At 40.1% G+C, this 13615-nt stretch overlaps 7 protein-coding genes across 7 annotated transcripts; 5 read left to right on the forward strand and 2 right to left on the reverse strand.

The window, feature by feature from the left end:
- Positions 1 to 78: 78 nt before the first annotated feature.
- Positions 79 to 1131, forward strand: PAS_chr2-2_0185 (Subunit of a Golgi mannosyltransferase complex; the record flags this gene model as incomplete). The annotated part of the gene is made up of 1 exon (XM_002491970.1): positions 79 to 1131. The coding sequence occupies one exon, from the start codon at positions 79 to 81 to the stop codon at positions 1129 to 1131; it is 1053 nt and encodes a 350-aa protein (XP_002492015.1).
- A 205-nt stretch (positions 1132 to 1336) lies between these two features.
- Positions 1337 to 4779, forward strand: PAS_chr2-2_0471 (uncharacterized protein; the record flags this gene model as incomplete). Its single annotated transcript, XM_002491971.1, has 2 exons — positions 1337 to 2924; positions 3035 to 4779. 2 exons carry the CDS (start codon positions 1337 to 1339, stop codon positions 4777 to 4779), a joined length of 3333 nt encoding a protein of 1110 aa, XP_002492016.1.
- Positions 4780 to 4872: 93 nt separating this feature from the next.
- PAS_chr2-2_0184 (Single-stranded DNA endonuclease (with Rad10p)) lies at positions 4873 to 7755 on the reverse strand (the record flags this gene model as incomplete). The annotated part of the gene is made up of 1 exon (XM_002491972.1): positions 4873 to 7755. The coding sequence occupies one exon, from the start codon at positions 7753 to 7755 to the stop codon at positions 4873 to 4875; it is 2883 nt and encodes a 960-aa protein (XP_002492017.1).
- A 946-nt stretch (positions 7756 to 8701) lies between these two features.
- Positions 8702 to 10492, forward strand: PAS_chr2-2_0182 (Isozyme of methylenetetrahydrofolate reductase; the record flags this gene model as incomplete). Its single annotated transcript, XM_002491973.1, has 1 exon — positions 8702 to 10492. The coding sequence occupies one exon, from the start codon at positions 8702 to 8704 to the stop codon at positions 10490 to 10492; it is 1791 nt and encodes a 596-aa protein (XP_002492018.1).
- Positions 10493 to 10523: 31 nt separating this feature from the next.
- PAS_chr2-2_0181 (Hypothetical protein) lies at positions 10524 to 11105 on the reverse strand (the record flags this gene model as incomplete). The annotated part of the gene is made up of 1 exon (XM_002491974.1): positions 10524 to 11105. The coding sequence occupies one exon, from the start codon at positions 11103 to 11105 to the stop codon at positions 10524 to 10526; it is 582 nt and encodes a 193-aa protein (XP_002492019.1).
- Positions 11106 to 11504: 399 nt separating this feature from the next.
- PAS_chr2-2_0180 (One of 10 subunits of the transport protein particle (TRAPP) complex of the cis-Golgi) lies at positions 11505 to 11960 on the forward strand (the record flags this gene model as incomplete). The annotated part of the gene is made up of 1 exon (XM_002491975.1): positions 11505 to 11960. The coding sequence occupies one exon, from the start codon at positions 11505 to 11507 to the stop codon at positions 11958 to 11960; it is 456 nt and encodes a 151-aa protein (XP_002492020.1).
- A 305-nt stretch (positions 11961 to 12265) lies between these two features.
- On the forward strand, positions 12266 to 13531 carry PAS_chr2-2_0179 (Cytoplasmic serine/threonine protein kinase; the record flags this gene model as incomplete). Its single annotated transcript, XM_002491976.1, has 1 exon — positions 12266 to 13531. One exon carries the CDS (start codon positions 12266 to 12268, stop codon positions 13529 to 13531), a length of 1266 nt encoding a protein of 421 aa, XP_002492021.1.
- Positions 13532 to 13615: the final 84 nt, after the last annotated feature.

Below are 13615 nucleotides of genomic sequence, written 5' to 3' on the forward strand. Positions count from 1 at the left end.
CGAAACGTATTTTCAACATTGATCAACATTTCTCATATCTCTATCGCCATCTATTTTGGATTATAGTATCCATTGTAAATGTCTAGGCAAAGGTTCCAGCTTCCTTTGAGTAAAGAGGAGGGGTTGTACTCTGATCTGGATCCAAGTTTTGAATTCAAGCCCTATAACGGTGAGAATTCCTACAACAACACCATCAGATGGCTATCAAGTAAAATACACAAATACAAGAAGCTGCTTATACTACTAGTATTCTTACTTTTAGTATCTACTTTTACTTCGGCCCCTTTAGTTCCCCATTTCCATTCAAACAAGGATCCGAGAGTCGTAATCATCTTGGCTGCTAATGAAGGGGGTGGTGTCCAAAAATGGAAAGGTCCTCAGGAATGGTCAGTTGAAAGAAGTTCCATCGCCAACAAAAAAAAATATGCTTCTAAACATGGTTATGGCCTAGCAATTAAAGACCTGACCTTAAAAAGACGGTATAGTCACGAGTGGAGAGAAGGTTGGCAAAAGGTAGATATTCTCAAACAAACCATGAGACAGTACCCAAATACGGAATGGTTTTGGTGGTTGGATTTACATACTCTGATAATGGATATGGACGTTGATTTAGAGGAATATTTGCTTAACTCTGTGGGAAGCAAAAGTTATCGAACCGTCACAAGCTTCAACCCCATTGGTATCGAAAATCATGTTCCATACACAGACACCAGTCAACCGGTTGATTTGATAGTTGCCCAAGATTGTGGAGGTTTCAATCTTGGATCATTTTTTGTTCGTCAATCTGAGTGGACAGAGGCTTTACTGGATGCTTGGTGGGACCCCGCTCTTTATGAACAAATGCATATGGCTTGGGAACACAAAGAGCAGGATGCTCTAGAAACTCTTTATGATCATCAAGGCTGGATTCGGTCTAGAACAGGTTTTATTCCCTTAAGATCCATCAATGCTTTTCCACCAGGAGCTTGTTCAGACCAAGCAGACAATCCAAAATTTTTTTACTGTGAAAGCGACAGGGACTTTGTGGTGAATATGGCTGGCTGTGAGTATGGAAGAGATTGCTGGAACGAGATGGAGTATTACAAAAAGTTAGCCAAACGGCATGAGGAGAGATGGTGGAAGTTTTGGTAATCATTTTCCACTTTGTTTATTAAATAGATAGACCATTTTATCATACTGTACTATTTCAGCCTTTTTTCGCATCCTGCGCAAGGCACACAGGGGATAGGCTAGGACCAGCCACCTTCCAGCACTCCCTACTCTAGTTTCTATTTACGCATCGCGCGCGCTTCTGGATGGTGGAAAGTCTTATTTATTTCGCTTCACCGTGATAAATATGGCTGACCAGCACTGGGTAAATGAACAAGAGACTTTTAACCCTAGTAACGGTAATAATCAAGATCAATATATCATGTCATATCTGAATATGAATGAGAATTTTACCGGGGAGGAAAGTGTGAATCCAATGTCCATTCTTGACCAGTCCAAGCAACGGCCCCAGCAATACACAGGTTCTAATGAGTCCAATAACCAGAACGAACTAGGTTTGACGGCGGATCCTTCTGTATTTTTCAATCAGCCTTCTAATATGCAAAGTTCTAACTCTCCCATGGTATCGCAAGTCCAGAATCAGTCACCGTCATTTCAACAGTATTCTCAAGCACCAACTCCTGGTCAACTGCAACAGCAGTTTCAGGATATGTCTAATGGGGATTCCAAACAGGTTGTTGGAGATCCCAAACATCAATCTCAGATGCAAAACCAGTTAAGAAGACAATCGCCGTCTCTTTACCAAGCAAATTCTAATTCGTCCCAGCAGCAACAACTGTATCAAAAATTCCAACAAGAACAGGGATTGAACTATAGAAGAATGCAACAACAACAACAACAACAACAGCAACAGCAAGCACAACTTCAACAACAACAGCAGCAGCTACAGCAACAGCAAATGCAACAGGCTCAGGCGCGTGCTCAAGCACAGGCACAAGCACAGGCGCAGGCTCAAGCCCAAGCTCAAGCCCAAGCCCAAGCACGACTACAGACACAGCAGAAACAGCAAAATTCTCCTCCACAGTTTCAGCAAAACTACCCGGCTAATTCTCCTCAAGGTGTACAGGCTAACCAAGCTCAAAACCAGAAACAACAAGCTGCCAGGGCGTTCCAGTTGCAGAGGGCGCTGCAGAATCAAATTAATGCTCTGCAAATAGACAGCTTTATGCGCACTCTACAAGACTTTCTAGCAAGGAAGGGTATAAACTTGATTCAGCCTGTAATCGAAGGAAAAAAGGTGCCCATATTTTTTTTGTATATCCTAGTGGGATCAAAAATGGGCGGTTTCCACAATGTTTCTAAGCATAACCAATGGGCTTTAGCTGCTTCTAAGTTCAATCTTTCTCCGAACGCTGCCAATGAGCTTACAGCTATATATGCTCAGTACCTTTTGCCATTTGAGGAATTTTCTCTGACTCCAGAAGGGAAGACAGAAATGGCTCAAAGAAAAGTTGCATTACAGAAACAGATTCAACAGCTTCAAATTCAATTTGAACGACAGAAACAAAGGTTTCAACAGCAACAACAACAACAGCAGCCACAGCAACATCAACATCAAAATCAACAACCAAACCAACAACAACAACAGCACCTGCAGCAACAGTCTAAGCAACAGCTTCAGCAACAGCAGCAGCAACAACAACAACAGCAACAGCATTTACTACGACAGCAACAGCAGATGCAACAACAACAGCAACGACAATTTCAAATTCAACAGCAACAACAACAACAACCGCAGGTAATACCTCAACGGAGTCAATTACAACAACCGATGTCTCCTCAGCAGAACACTTCTGCCCCATCATCCATCGCATCTCACAATTCGGCGAAGCCAACTCCACCTACTCATGGGATGCATGGGAGTAATACACCTGGTCAGCCCGTACCCTTTGATTCCAGACAGCAAACCAATTATTCAAGTCCCAATATACCAGCCACAACGACTTCTCAAGAGCATCAAGGAGAAAAATCTATAAACCTGAAGTGGCGCACAACTACGTTCCGCATCAAAGACTGTTAGATACCGTTGCTGGCTATCAAATGGACAAATTACTTCAATTGGGGGAACAATTGGAACAAGCAAAACCGTTATTTTTATTTGCCCCAGAACTAGGCTCTGTGGATTTGCATGCTTTGACCATGTCCTTATCCAGTGGGATTTTATCAGAAATAAACACTGCTCTAGATGTTTTGCTGGTCGTTTCCGCGGATCACAGCCTATTGCTCAATTTGAGTGAATGCCCTGACCTGCTTGACGCATTAAGTGATGTTGGTCTTGATGTGTTGAATGAGGTCATTAATGGGAAAAAAACCTCCAAATCGCAACCCATTTACTACGACAACACAACTCTGTATGACTCAAATGATGTTATCGAAGAGATATTTTCAAAGTACTCGGGAGAGAAAAGCACTGATGTCCAGATAGTAGTTGACTCTTTTACCTCCGAACCCATAGAAGAGAAAAGTCCCAATTCTCCTTCTGACTCACTTTTTGTTGATTCTGAAGAGCAGGTTTCTACTGCTGATTCTGAACAATCGACGCTACGATCAATTCCCGATGCATTTTCTTTTCCTGACTATGCAGACTTATTAGCAAGCTGTAGAAAAGAAGCAGATCTTATATTTTCCGATATTTATACCCGCTCTTACAACAATGACGACATACTCCATATCGAACAGCTGGCCACAATCACAATGCTTTTGAGAAACGTATCTTTTGTTACTACCAACATGGAAACTATAGGTCAGAATCCAAAGTTTGTCCGTTTTCTCTTTAAACTTTTGGAATCTGTAGCCGAACATCCCAAGAAGTTTAGATTTCAGAGAAAGATTTTGGCCTTACTCAAAGATTCGTTGATGATACTTTCTAGCATCTCTCAATTTTTACAGTTGAGAAATCATAAAGATGCGCTATTGCTCTTAATGCTATGTTTTTCAATGGGTATCAAGATAAAAGGGATTCTTGATAAGGATAAGAAAGATCGTTCAATGACTGAAAGAAATATGCCAGGCTTCCAAAGATACCACTCTTTCTGTGTTGACATTTTGGCCAAGGTATTGGTTAGAAACCCAAACAACAAAAAGTTATTGGCCGACGTTTTATGTGAAAATTATGTCAGTGAACTTGATCCGTCTGCTCCCAATTATTCAGATGAGATGCATACTTTTAGGTTATTGAAGTTATATGTTGGTGATGAAGTGAATGGGCACCTCTTATCTAAGGCGTTTTCATTTGCCTTATTATCGTTACCATTAGATTCACTCATTAACGCTCCTGCCTTTGTTGAAGAGCTAGCTCCAACTATCTTTGAAGGACTCCTAGTATGCAAAATTTTTATGGACATGATCACTCCCGATAACTTTAGCATCAACCTTCCATTGTTATGGTTAACGACAAAAGATAATATTGGTGCAAATTTGCTAACTCTGGGATTGTACTTGACGAATATTGCCATCAAGACCAATAACCCCACATACGTAATGATGGCAGGCAGATGTCTAAGTCTTACAAACGATCTTATTTCGAAGGCACTATTTTTTAGTGAGCTAGGTGACGATGATCTCATAAGGCTTTCTCAACTTCCAGGACTATTTCCTGCTTTTGAGAAAACTGTATTAACTATTGCAAACTCTGTTAACCCGGTTATTACAATAGAGTCTATCAAACTGGAGAAAACATTTCACCAGTTGACCTCGAAGCTTCAGGAGAGAGGCCTAGGTGTCGATTAGATGACTGGCGTGGTAGTGAACTGGAGTGAATAAAGCATTACGATTGGTAAATCCACTGTATAATTATGTATAGATAAACCTATTTCAATAGAGTTAAACATTTAATCCATTTGAATTTGTAGACGTGGAGTTGAACTTCCAATTAACAAAGTTATAGGCTACAGATCCAGCCTCTTTTCCGATTATATCCTGCATCTCCTGTAACGACAGATTGACAAACTTCTTGAGGTTTTTCACTTTAGTTATAATCAAATGATAATTGACCTTGGTCACACCTGGTATTTGAGTAAGTACATCTATGGCTGCGTCATTGAATTCCGGGGCGCCAGAACTATTCATCATGTTTGCATCGACCCCAGCTTGTATGGCCTTTTCCAAATCTGGTTCCCTTTCAGTTGCTTTCAAGGAAATTAAAATCTGTGCCGATTGAGTTGGAGAGGACGACCAGAAAATCTTTAATTTTGGATAAGCAATTAACAAAGTGATTAGTTTCGCTTGAATATCCTGCTGAAAAAACTTTACCGTGCTGGGGGTCATTTGTTGAGAGGTTTGGTTTGGTCTAGTTCTCAACTCTGCAAACGGCTCTAAAGAAAAAGATTTCCCTTCTTGAAACTCTATCAATAAAGCTGGAAGCTGGTAATGACGAAACATTTGTTCACACTGTTGATAGAGCCGTCCTGAGTTGAAACTTCCGATTAAATCAGGAATGGATTTCCTTTCAACGCAGATACGCGGAGATATGATGTAATCGCCTATAGTTAGCATTGCTGGAACAACTTTCAACCCAATTCGGTAGCAGAGATTTGGCAGAGATGATCTAAACTCTCTAACGTCAACAATAATACTTGACTCATCTGTCGGTGTTCTAAATGCACTTCCACCGGCTATACGGGTGTTGAATACTTGACTTTTTGTGACTCTAAATTGATTATCCTCATCAGTAGAGTAATGCGACGCTAAGGTGGCCTTTTCCCTAATGAGTTTCGTAAACGCTTCTTTCTCCCTTTTGATAGAGTTCAAGTAAGTTTCCTCTTCGACAGAGTCTTTGTAATACATGAAAAATGTCTGTGCTGCACGCTGTTTACGGATAGCTTCATAAACCTCTATTCTTCTGATGAACGATAAATTTGGCTCATAGAGAATAATATGAGAGGGGTTCAACTCGTCAAGTAATGATTCGTTAGTTCTAGCGTCAAATTTCTCAATAACAATTTGATCTGCTGGTTCAATTGAATGAGAAAGAATCAGGTTCCTTGAGCCGGTAACCTCAAAATCCGCACCTGGATCTGAATCTTCCTCTAAATTTGAAATGTTCAATTGATCACTGTCCTGTTCAATGAAAGCATCCCTATTGTAGAGCCGATCAACGGCTTGAATGGCCTTGTTACCTCTTGTACGCCTTCTTTTGGAACTAGTTGCGTGGGCTCTATTCCTAGTGAAGGTCTTAGAAACTGTAAGAGCTTCTAAATCAGTACTTTCCACAACCTTTTCTTGTTTGAGTCCTTCTTTCAGTTGTTTTAAGGCTTTCTGGACCTGATTGTAGTGATTAAGACCCATCATCATAAACTTACGGCCAGGTGTAGCCCTGTTTGTATTTTGTGATAAATACTTTCTGAGTTGAACGCATGTTGACCTTTCATTACACATGATGAGGATGGGCCCTTCATTCATATTCCCGCGTGACCGGTCATCAGCAATATCTTGGAAAATTTCCGTTAGCTGCTGCCATTTAGGTAGTTCTTCCAATAGGAAGCTTTGAGGCTCGCTGGAGGTTTGCAAAAAGACTCGTTCTCTTGACAACGAAAGAATTGAAATGGCCTCATCTAACATTAACCATGGAGATGAATTCTTTGTAGATTTGTTGACATCAAATATGGTTTTTATCGTTTCATAAAACTTTATAGCGTCATAATTCAAAAGATAACCCAGCAGTTCCTTCAAAGTGGAAATATCGTGGATAACTTGTTTCGTTGTCCAAGAACATCGATGCCACACCGGGTCCAATGTGGCTCTTATGACTTGGACAAACTCCTTATTCAGTGCATTGGAAATGTCCCAATATTCTGTAGACATTTCAGGGTTGTGTCGCTTGAGCTCATTGATACATGCTTCAATGCAGGAAAGTATAGCTAATTGGATTGTTTTCATTCTCTTTGTAAGTGAAACACTAATTTCAACAACCAAGTTGTTCTTGGAATTCATTTTCAACGAGTTGGCCACCTCGATATGGAATCTTGGCCAAATCAAAGTATTTGAAAGCTTTAGATCTTTCAACTTTGTTTTCAAAGGCTGAAAACCATGTATGAATTTTTCAACATCATCTGATATTGCTTTCACAAAACCCCATTTGTTTGTTTGCCTGTAGAAATCGATTATAAAAGACTCATTAGAAGTATCCGTAACTTTTTCTGCATGTAAAACAATTATTCCTGTTATTAAATTCAGATTGAGAAGGTTGCTCAGTAAATCAACTATGAATATTCTAGATGTGACGGAGATGATACCACCAGAAGCATATATCTTTGACCGCTTTCCTACTACGTAGTTGGCATCAATTCTGACAAATTTGCGTCCGCTCTTTTTCATTCCTTTATTCAATTTCTCTACCCAGCTTAATTCTACCAACAGTTCTCTAATTTTTTCATTTTCAAACTCGGTAGCATTCAGAAGTATGATTAAGCCTCTTTTATTTTCTCTTAGAGGACTAGATAATGCATGCAGGAGGTTAGAAACAATCACCTCCAGTCCTAAGCCTTTTCCAAGAAGTAAAAGACCGTCTTGTCTCAACAAATCTGCAAGAATCAAATGTTGATACTTGAGAGGTAGTGAACAGAGAACATCTATGGGATCTGACACAATAGGTTCCTGGTGAGCCGCTTCTTTCAGGGGAATTGATATTTCGGGAGCTCTATCATCAATCGATTCTTCTGGCCTGTAAACTTCTAGATTGTCATCTTCTGGAACGAATAAAGACATAGTACATGTTTCTTCTCTTCAAAGATGCGATGAAGAGAAGCGCGAGCAAGTTTATCATCAGTTGAAGGAACCACTAATGGAAAAGAACATGCACATGACTAAGATTGATTTCTATTGATCTGTACTAGCAGCATTGCCAATGGAGTCAGATCAGTGCAAACATTTTTGAAGACTCACCACGGTCAAACGGCTGTAAAAATGGAACGTTATAACTCGGCTCTAACTGAATTCTGTGGGGGTTAGTACCTTGTATCAGTATTCCAATTTTCACTACAGTTTCAGCGTTTCGGCGACCTTTTTGAAATTTCGGGTACCTTTTTGGAAGTGGTCTATAGGGATATACTTGGACCATAAGCTGCAATTTCAAGGGTTGCATTTAATAAGCGCTTTAGACCGAATCATCCTATAGACAAAGCCATGAGAAACTCAAGTTGATGTGGCGACCAAGGCCTCAGCTAATCAATAGTCAGATAAGGAATTTGGTATCACTTGAAGACGCCATCCAAGGGTATTCAAAGATAGTTACTGAGCATCTATCTAACACGAAATAGAATAATAACGCCTTGTCAAGAAACCTAGGCAGTTTATCGCACAGAGACTTGAGTCTAGACAACGTAGAAATGTCTACCCGAAAATGGGTCGTCTTAGTGTTTGAGGCAAATGGAATGGTTCGGCTTTCATGGGTGGTGAATAAATCAACGGAATGTCTTCTTAGAGTAACCCCCTCCTTGCAATTCTATGTGGCTGATTTCACTTGCAAATAAAAGATCGTTGTGTAAATTCCCATTTTCAGAGGGTTTGGTTCACCTTGCGAGCAATTCCAACGCCGTTCTCTCGCATCATTTCCTATTTGGCAGAGTAAAAAGTTTCCAGCGACTTAACGTTCTTCTCAAATTGATTGTAGCCTCTTTGAGTCCCTTCGTTGTTTCCTCAGCTTCCTATAGAGATGACTAAAATTATCGACAAGATAAAGGAGCTCAAAGGAGAACCTTTCTATTCGTTTGAATTTTTTCCCCCGAAGACCGACAATGGTCTAAGAAACCTTTTGGCTCGTCTGGGAAGAATGTCCATGTTGAACCCTCTGTTTGTGACCGTTACCTGGGGAGCAGGCGGTACAACTTCAAGCAAAACATTAGACCTTGCAATCACTTGTCAAAAAGATTTGGATCTCACTACGTGTATTCACTTGACTTGCACAAACACCAGCAAGAAACTGATCGATAATGCATTGAAAGCCGCTTACGACAATGGAATCAAGAATATATTAGCACTTAGAGGTGATCCACCTCGAGAGGCTCAGGAAGTTGCAGTTGACCAAGACTTCAAATACGCTATAGATCTTGTCCGTTATATTAGAGGGCAATACGGGGATTACTTTTGTATCGGTGTTGCTGCGTATCCTGAAGGTCATGTAGAGGGAAACGATGACTCGGAACAATCTATTGATCATGATATGCCATATCTGCTGGAAAAAATCAATGCAGGCGCTGATTTTGTCGTGACGCAACTGTTTTATGATGCTGACAAGTTTTGTACCTTTTACAACACTTTAAAGCAACGCCTGGGTAGGGACGTCGTGGTCATCCCCGGATTAATGCCCATTAATACATACCAACTATTTCAAAGAGCAACTAATCTCAGTCATGCTTCTATTCCTCCAGCCGTTGGTCAACTGTTTCCTCCTGATGTGAGACATGATGATGATAAAGTCAAAGATATTGGTGTTAAGTTGATGATTGATATTGTTGATCAAATTTACAATGAAACGCATGGTGAGGTCAATGGGTATCATTTTTATACCCTGAATCTGGAGAAGTCAGTCGCTCAAATTGTTGACAAATCAAGTCTTCTCTCTCCGAGGCTGACAGTAAGCTCAAGATTTGAGAATGCAATTGAATCTTCGTCCGAAGATGAAAAAGAGCAAAATCAGCAGACGAAAACCATCATTGCCATCTCATCAGGTGAAGGTACAATGGGTAAGGAAGCTACATGGGATGATTTCCCTAATGGTCGTTATGGTGACTCTAGATCTCCGGCTTATGGTGAAATCGATGGTTATGGACCTTCATTGAAAGTTAGCTCTTCAAGAGCCTACAAACTATGGGGCTATCCAGTTGATCTGGATGATATTACTAAGATTTTTATTGCTTATCTTTCAAACAGAATAACGGCTCTTCCATGGTCAGAGTTGGGATTGAACCCCGAAACGGGTTTGATCCAAGAGGAGCTTATCCAACTTAACGAAAAGCATATGTTTACAATCTCATCCCAACCTTCTGCAAATGGAGTCAAATCTACTGACAAGCTTTTTGGATGGGGTCCGTCTGAGGGTTACGTGTACCAAAAGGCTTTTGTTGAGGTGTTCATCAACAAAAAGCAATGGAATGAAGAAATTCTGCCCAACTTGCAAGGACATAAATCGGTAACCTGGTATCTGGGCGATTGTAACAATGCCTTTGACACTAATATCAAGATTCCCTTGTCTTCCAACTCAGTTACTTGGGGTTGCTTCCCAGATAAGGAGATTGTGCAAACGACGATTATTGGAGAGGAATCCTTCCAAGCATGGAACGAGGAGGCGTTCAACATATGGAGAGAATGGCAAAAACTTTACCCTAAGAATACTGCCAGTTACAACCTACTTGGTTCGATCATCAATAACTTTTATTTGGTTACATTAATTAATCACGATTATGCAAATGATAATAATAACTTGTGGGAGATCCTATTGCAGTAGAACGGTTGTCCTTAATGACATGCATTGAACCCTATTTATCAACTGGTAACCCCAACCGTTGATTCAGATAGTCTAATTTGAGCTGATCTCTATTATAGTTCCACTCATCAATGTGAGAGTTCGGTAATACAATCATGGTGTCCTTAGAAAGCAAAAGACAACCATGCCTAATAGGGGTATTTTTCAGTATCAATTTAGTCCCCAACTTCATATCCTTAATACTATTTGATATCGGCTCTAAGTTAATTCCATAAATCAATTTTTTTGAGGAATCTTGAAACGTTAATTTGAATACTTTGTTTTCGTAAATAGAGCTTTTGAACTCATTTGAATCTTGATCCGGGGAATCTGTGGGGCTATCAGTTTCAATGCTCTTGATAACCTGTCTTCTGTTACGATGCTGATCTGCAAATCCCTGATTCTCATCCATGGAATTAATGAGGATGTTTCTCTGGGATTGGTTTGATACTGTGACGTCGTGGATATCTATTATTTGCACCATCGTAGGATTAGACACCACTGACGCGTCTGAGTTGATAGACGAGTTCAATGCATTCTCGATATTAGGGGACACATTGGGAGGCTTGACCTTTGTGATGTCAAACTTCAACATAGACGGTGACCATTAACAGATTAGAGGTTCTTTGAGAAATGTAGTAAAGTGAGTTATAAGTCTCCCTCTCATGAACAATAGATCAGTTGAAATAAAGCTAGGAGATCACTTTTCGCGATAGGAAATATCAACTTAGTAAATATATTGTTCTGGTCAAATAATAGCTACAAGCTGGAAGGCTATTTTCAGCCTGAGAAAATACTGGCAGCATTTCCAGAAGATTTAGGGGATGTCGTTGGGTATGCTGTTAGGTTTTGTGAGAACGTTTGCTTAAATCTCTCCTATCCTCTTAGGTTAAGTAGTTCGCTAACCAATATCCAAACAGCTCAAAAATCTGAACCATTATCAATTGACGCTCATATACTACCAGACCGTAGCCGGAAAACTGTCGATTAAGAAATGAAAGTGCTCTCCTTATACTTGCTGAACAAATCGGGTGGGCTAATTTATCAACGCGACTTCAATCCAGAGTCCAATGGAATCAACAAGCTAAGCTCTAACGATTACTTAATCACTGCGGGCACTTTACACTCAATTCACGCTATAGTTGCAGGCCTAACACCTCCAGTTCTCTACCCTATACAAGAAAATCAGACGGGAAATCAGAACCAAACGGGGCTGTTTCAAGTGGAAACTGAAAAATTCAACCTGTTCATTTACCAGACATTGACTGGTTTAAAGATCATCTCCATTGTCCAGAAGGGGGTGAGCCAAGAGACGGCCACGAGATTCATGGCCAATGTGCATTCTATTTATTCAGATTACGTTATGAAAAACCCGTTTTACACTTTAGACATGCCTATTAAATGCCAGTTATTCAGCAACAAAGTGTTATTGTTGAGTGAGGCTAGTTGATTGGGTAGAGCTCAAAACTATTCAAACCCCGTGGTCGTGTTGGGTTCATACATTACCCCTCGGTTTTTTTTTCTTCAGGGATGGTCACCCTTTGTTTCCCTCTTGTGAGGGAAGGAAAAGAAACGACAACAACTGTTTATTCTCCCCCTCGAAAGTCATGTCATGCTGGGTCTAAATTGGGTGGAACGATTTAGTTCTTTTTTTTTTGCGAGGCACGATACGACTCTTACCCCCTGGATCATCCGTCTATTAAGCATCTATATGCCAGTAGATCCTTGAACCATTCTTAGTTAGAGCAGGTCACCATGTCAATCCTAACGAATGTCATTGTGAACAACAAGTACCAGCTTGTGAAGAAAGTTGGTTCCGGATCCTACGGGATTGTTTACAGTGCAAGACACTTAAGCTCCAACACCAACAAACTCTACGCTATTAAATTAATTCTCAAGGATCACCCATCCATGAAGAAATCAAAGCATAAAGCTACGAAGCAGAAGGACACAAAGTATTTGATTGAAAGATTCGAACAAGATTTGCATGATATAGCTCTTAACAACAACGGTTTAATATCCGCAAATTTGTTGGATCTGGATTTAATCAAAGAGAAGGGACACAACTGTAAAATCTTGAAAGAGATTTCTATTCAATTAAAAGTTCATAAGCATCCCAACATTTTAAGCATATATAGGGTCTACGACAATCAGATTTCCCTGATTGTTGTGATGGATTACTATCCCGAAGGAGATTTATTTGCTGCTATTGTCACAAAACAATTGTACAAGAATGATCCAAAGTTAATCAAAGATGTGTTTTTACAACTGATCGATGCTCTTAGTTACTGTCACGCACAGCGAGTCTATCATTGTGATCTAAAACCAGAGAATGTATTGGTCGCAAATAATGGTACCAAGATGATTTTGGCTGACTTTGGCCTCTCCTTGACGAGCAGCTTCATTGACAGTAATATTTGTTTGGGTTCCTCGTTTTATATGGCCCCTGAAAGGATACAAAACTTCAATAATGGATTTGATGATTTGCATAATCTCACCGATAAGCATGGTGGGATCGTTAAATTCCCAACAAGTGCCGGAGATGTCTGGTCACTTATAGTTATTCTCATCAATTTTATCTCTATCAGAAATCCCTGGGCAAAGGCATCTTTGGACGATATAACGTTCAAAAGCTATCTCAAAGACTACAAAGTTTTGATGAAAATTTTACCCATATCAAAGGACTGTTGCAAGATGTTAAGTCGGTATCTTGTTTTAGATCCTTGGAAGAGGGGTTCGTTACTCCAACTGCGGTATGACTTCTTGAAACTGAACCATTTATCTAAAGAAGGTCCTTTGTCGATAAGTTGTGGTGTTGATGTCTCAGAATCAATGATGTGCCAAATTCCAGTCGATCACACCATGTCTTTAAGTGATGAGGATATACAGATAAGCCAGAGGACTTCGAGTAGTTCAACTCTCGAGATTGAAACTGAAGAGCAGGATCCGTTTCTTTTGAAAAGTGAAGTTTCCAGTATCTGTAGATGGAACTTGAAATACCCGTATGCTCTTTATAATTAACTCCCCGGGAGGAGGCTTCCCAAACAAGGGAAGTTGTCCGACTCTAATTCAGGGAAATCGAAAAGATAACCTATACATACATCA

The sequence above is a fragment of the Komagataella phaffii genome, chromosome 2, assembly GCF_000027005.1.
Source record: "Komagataella phaffii GS115 chromosome 2, complete sequence".
Lineage (NCBI taxonomy): Eukaryota > Fungi > Ascomycota > Pichiomycetes > Pichiales > Pichiaceae > Komagataella > Komagataella phaffii.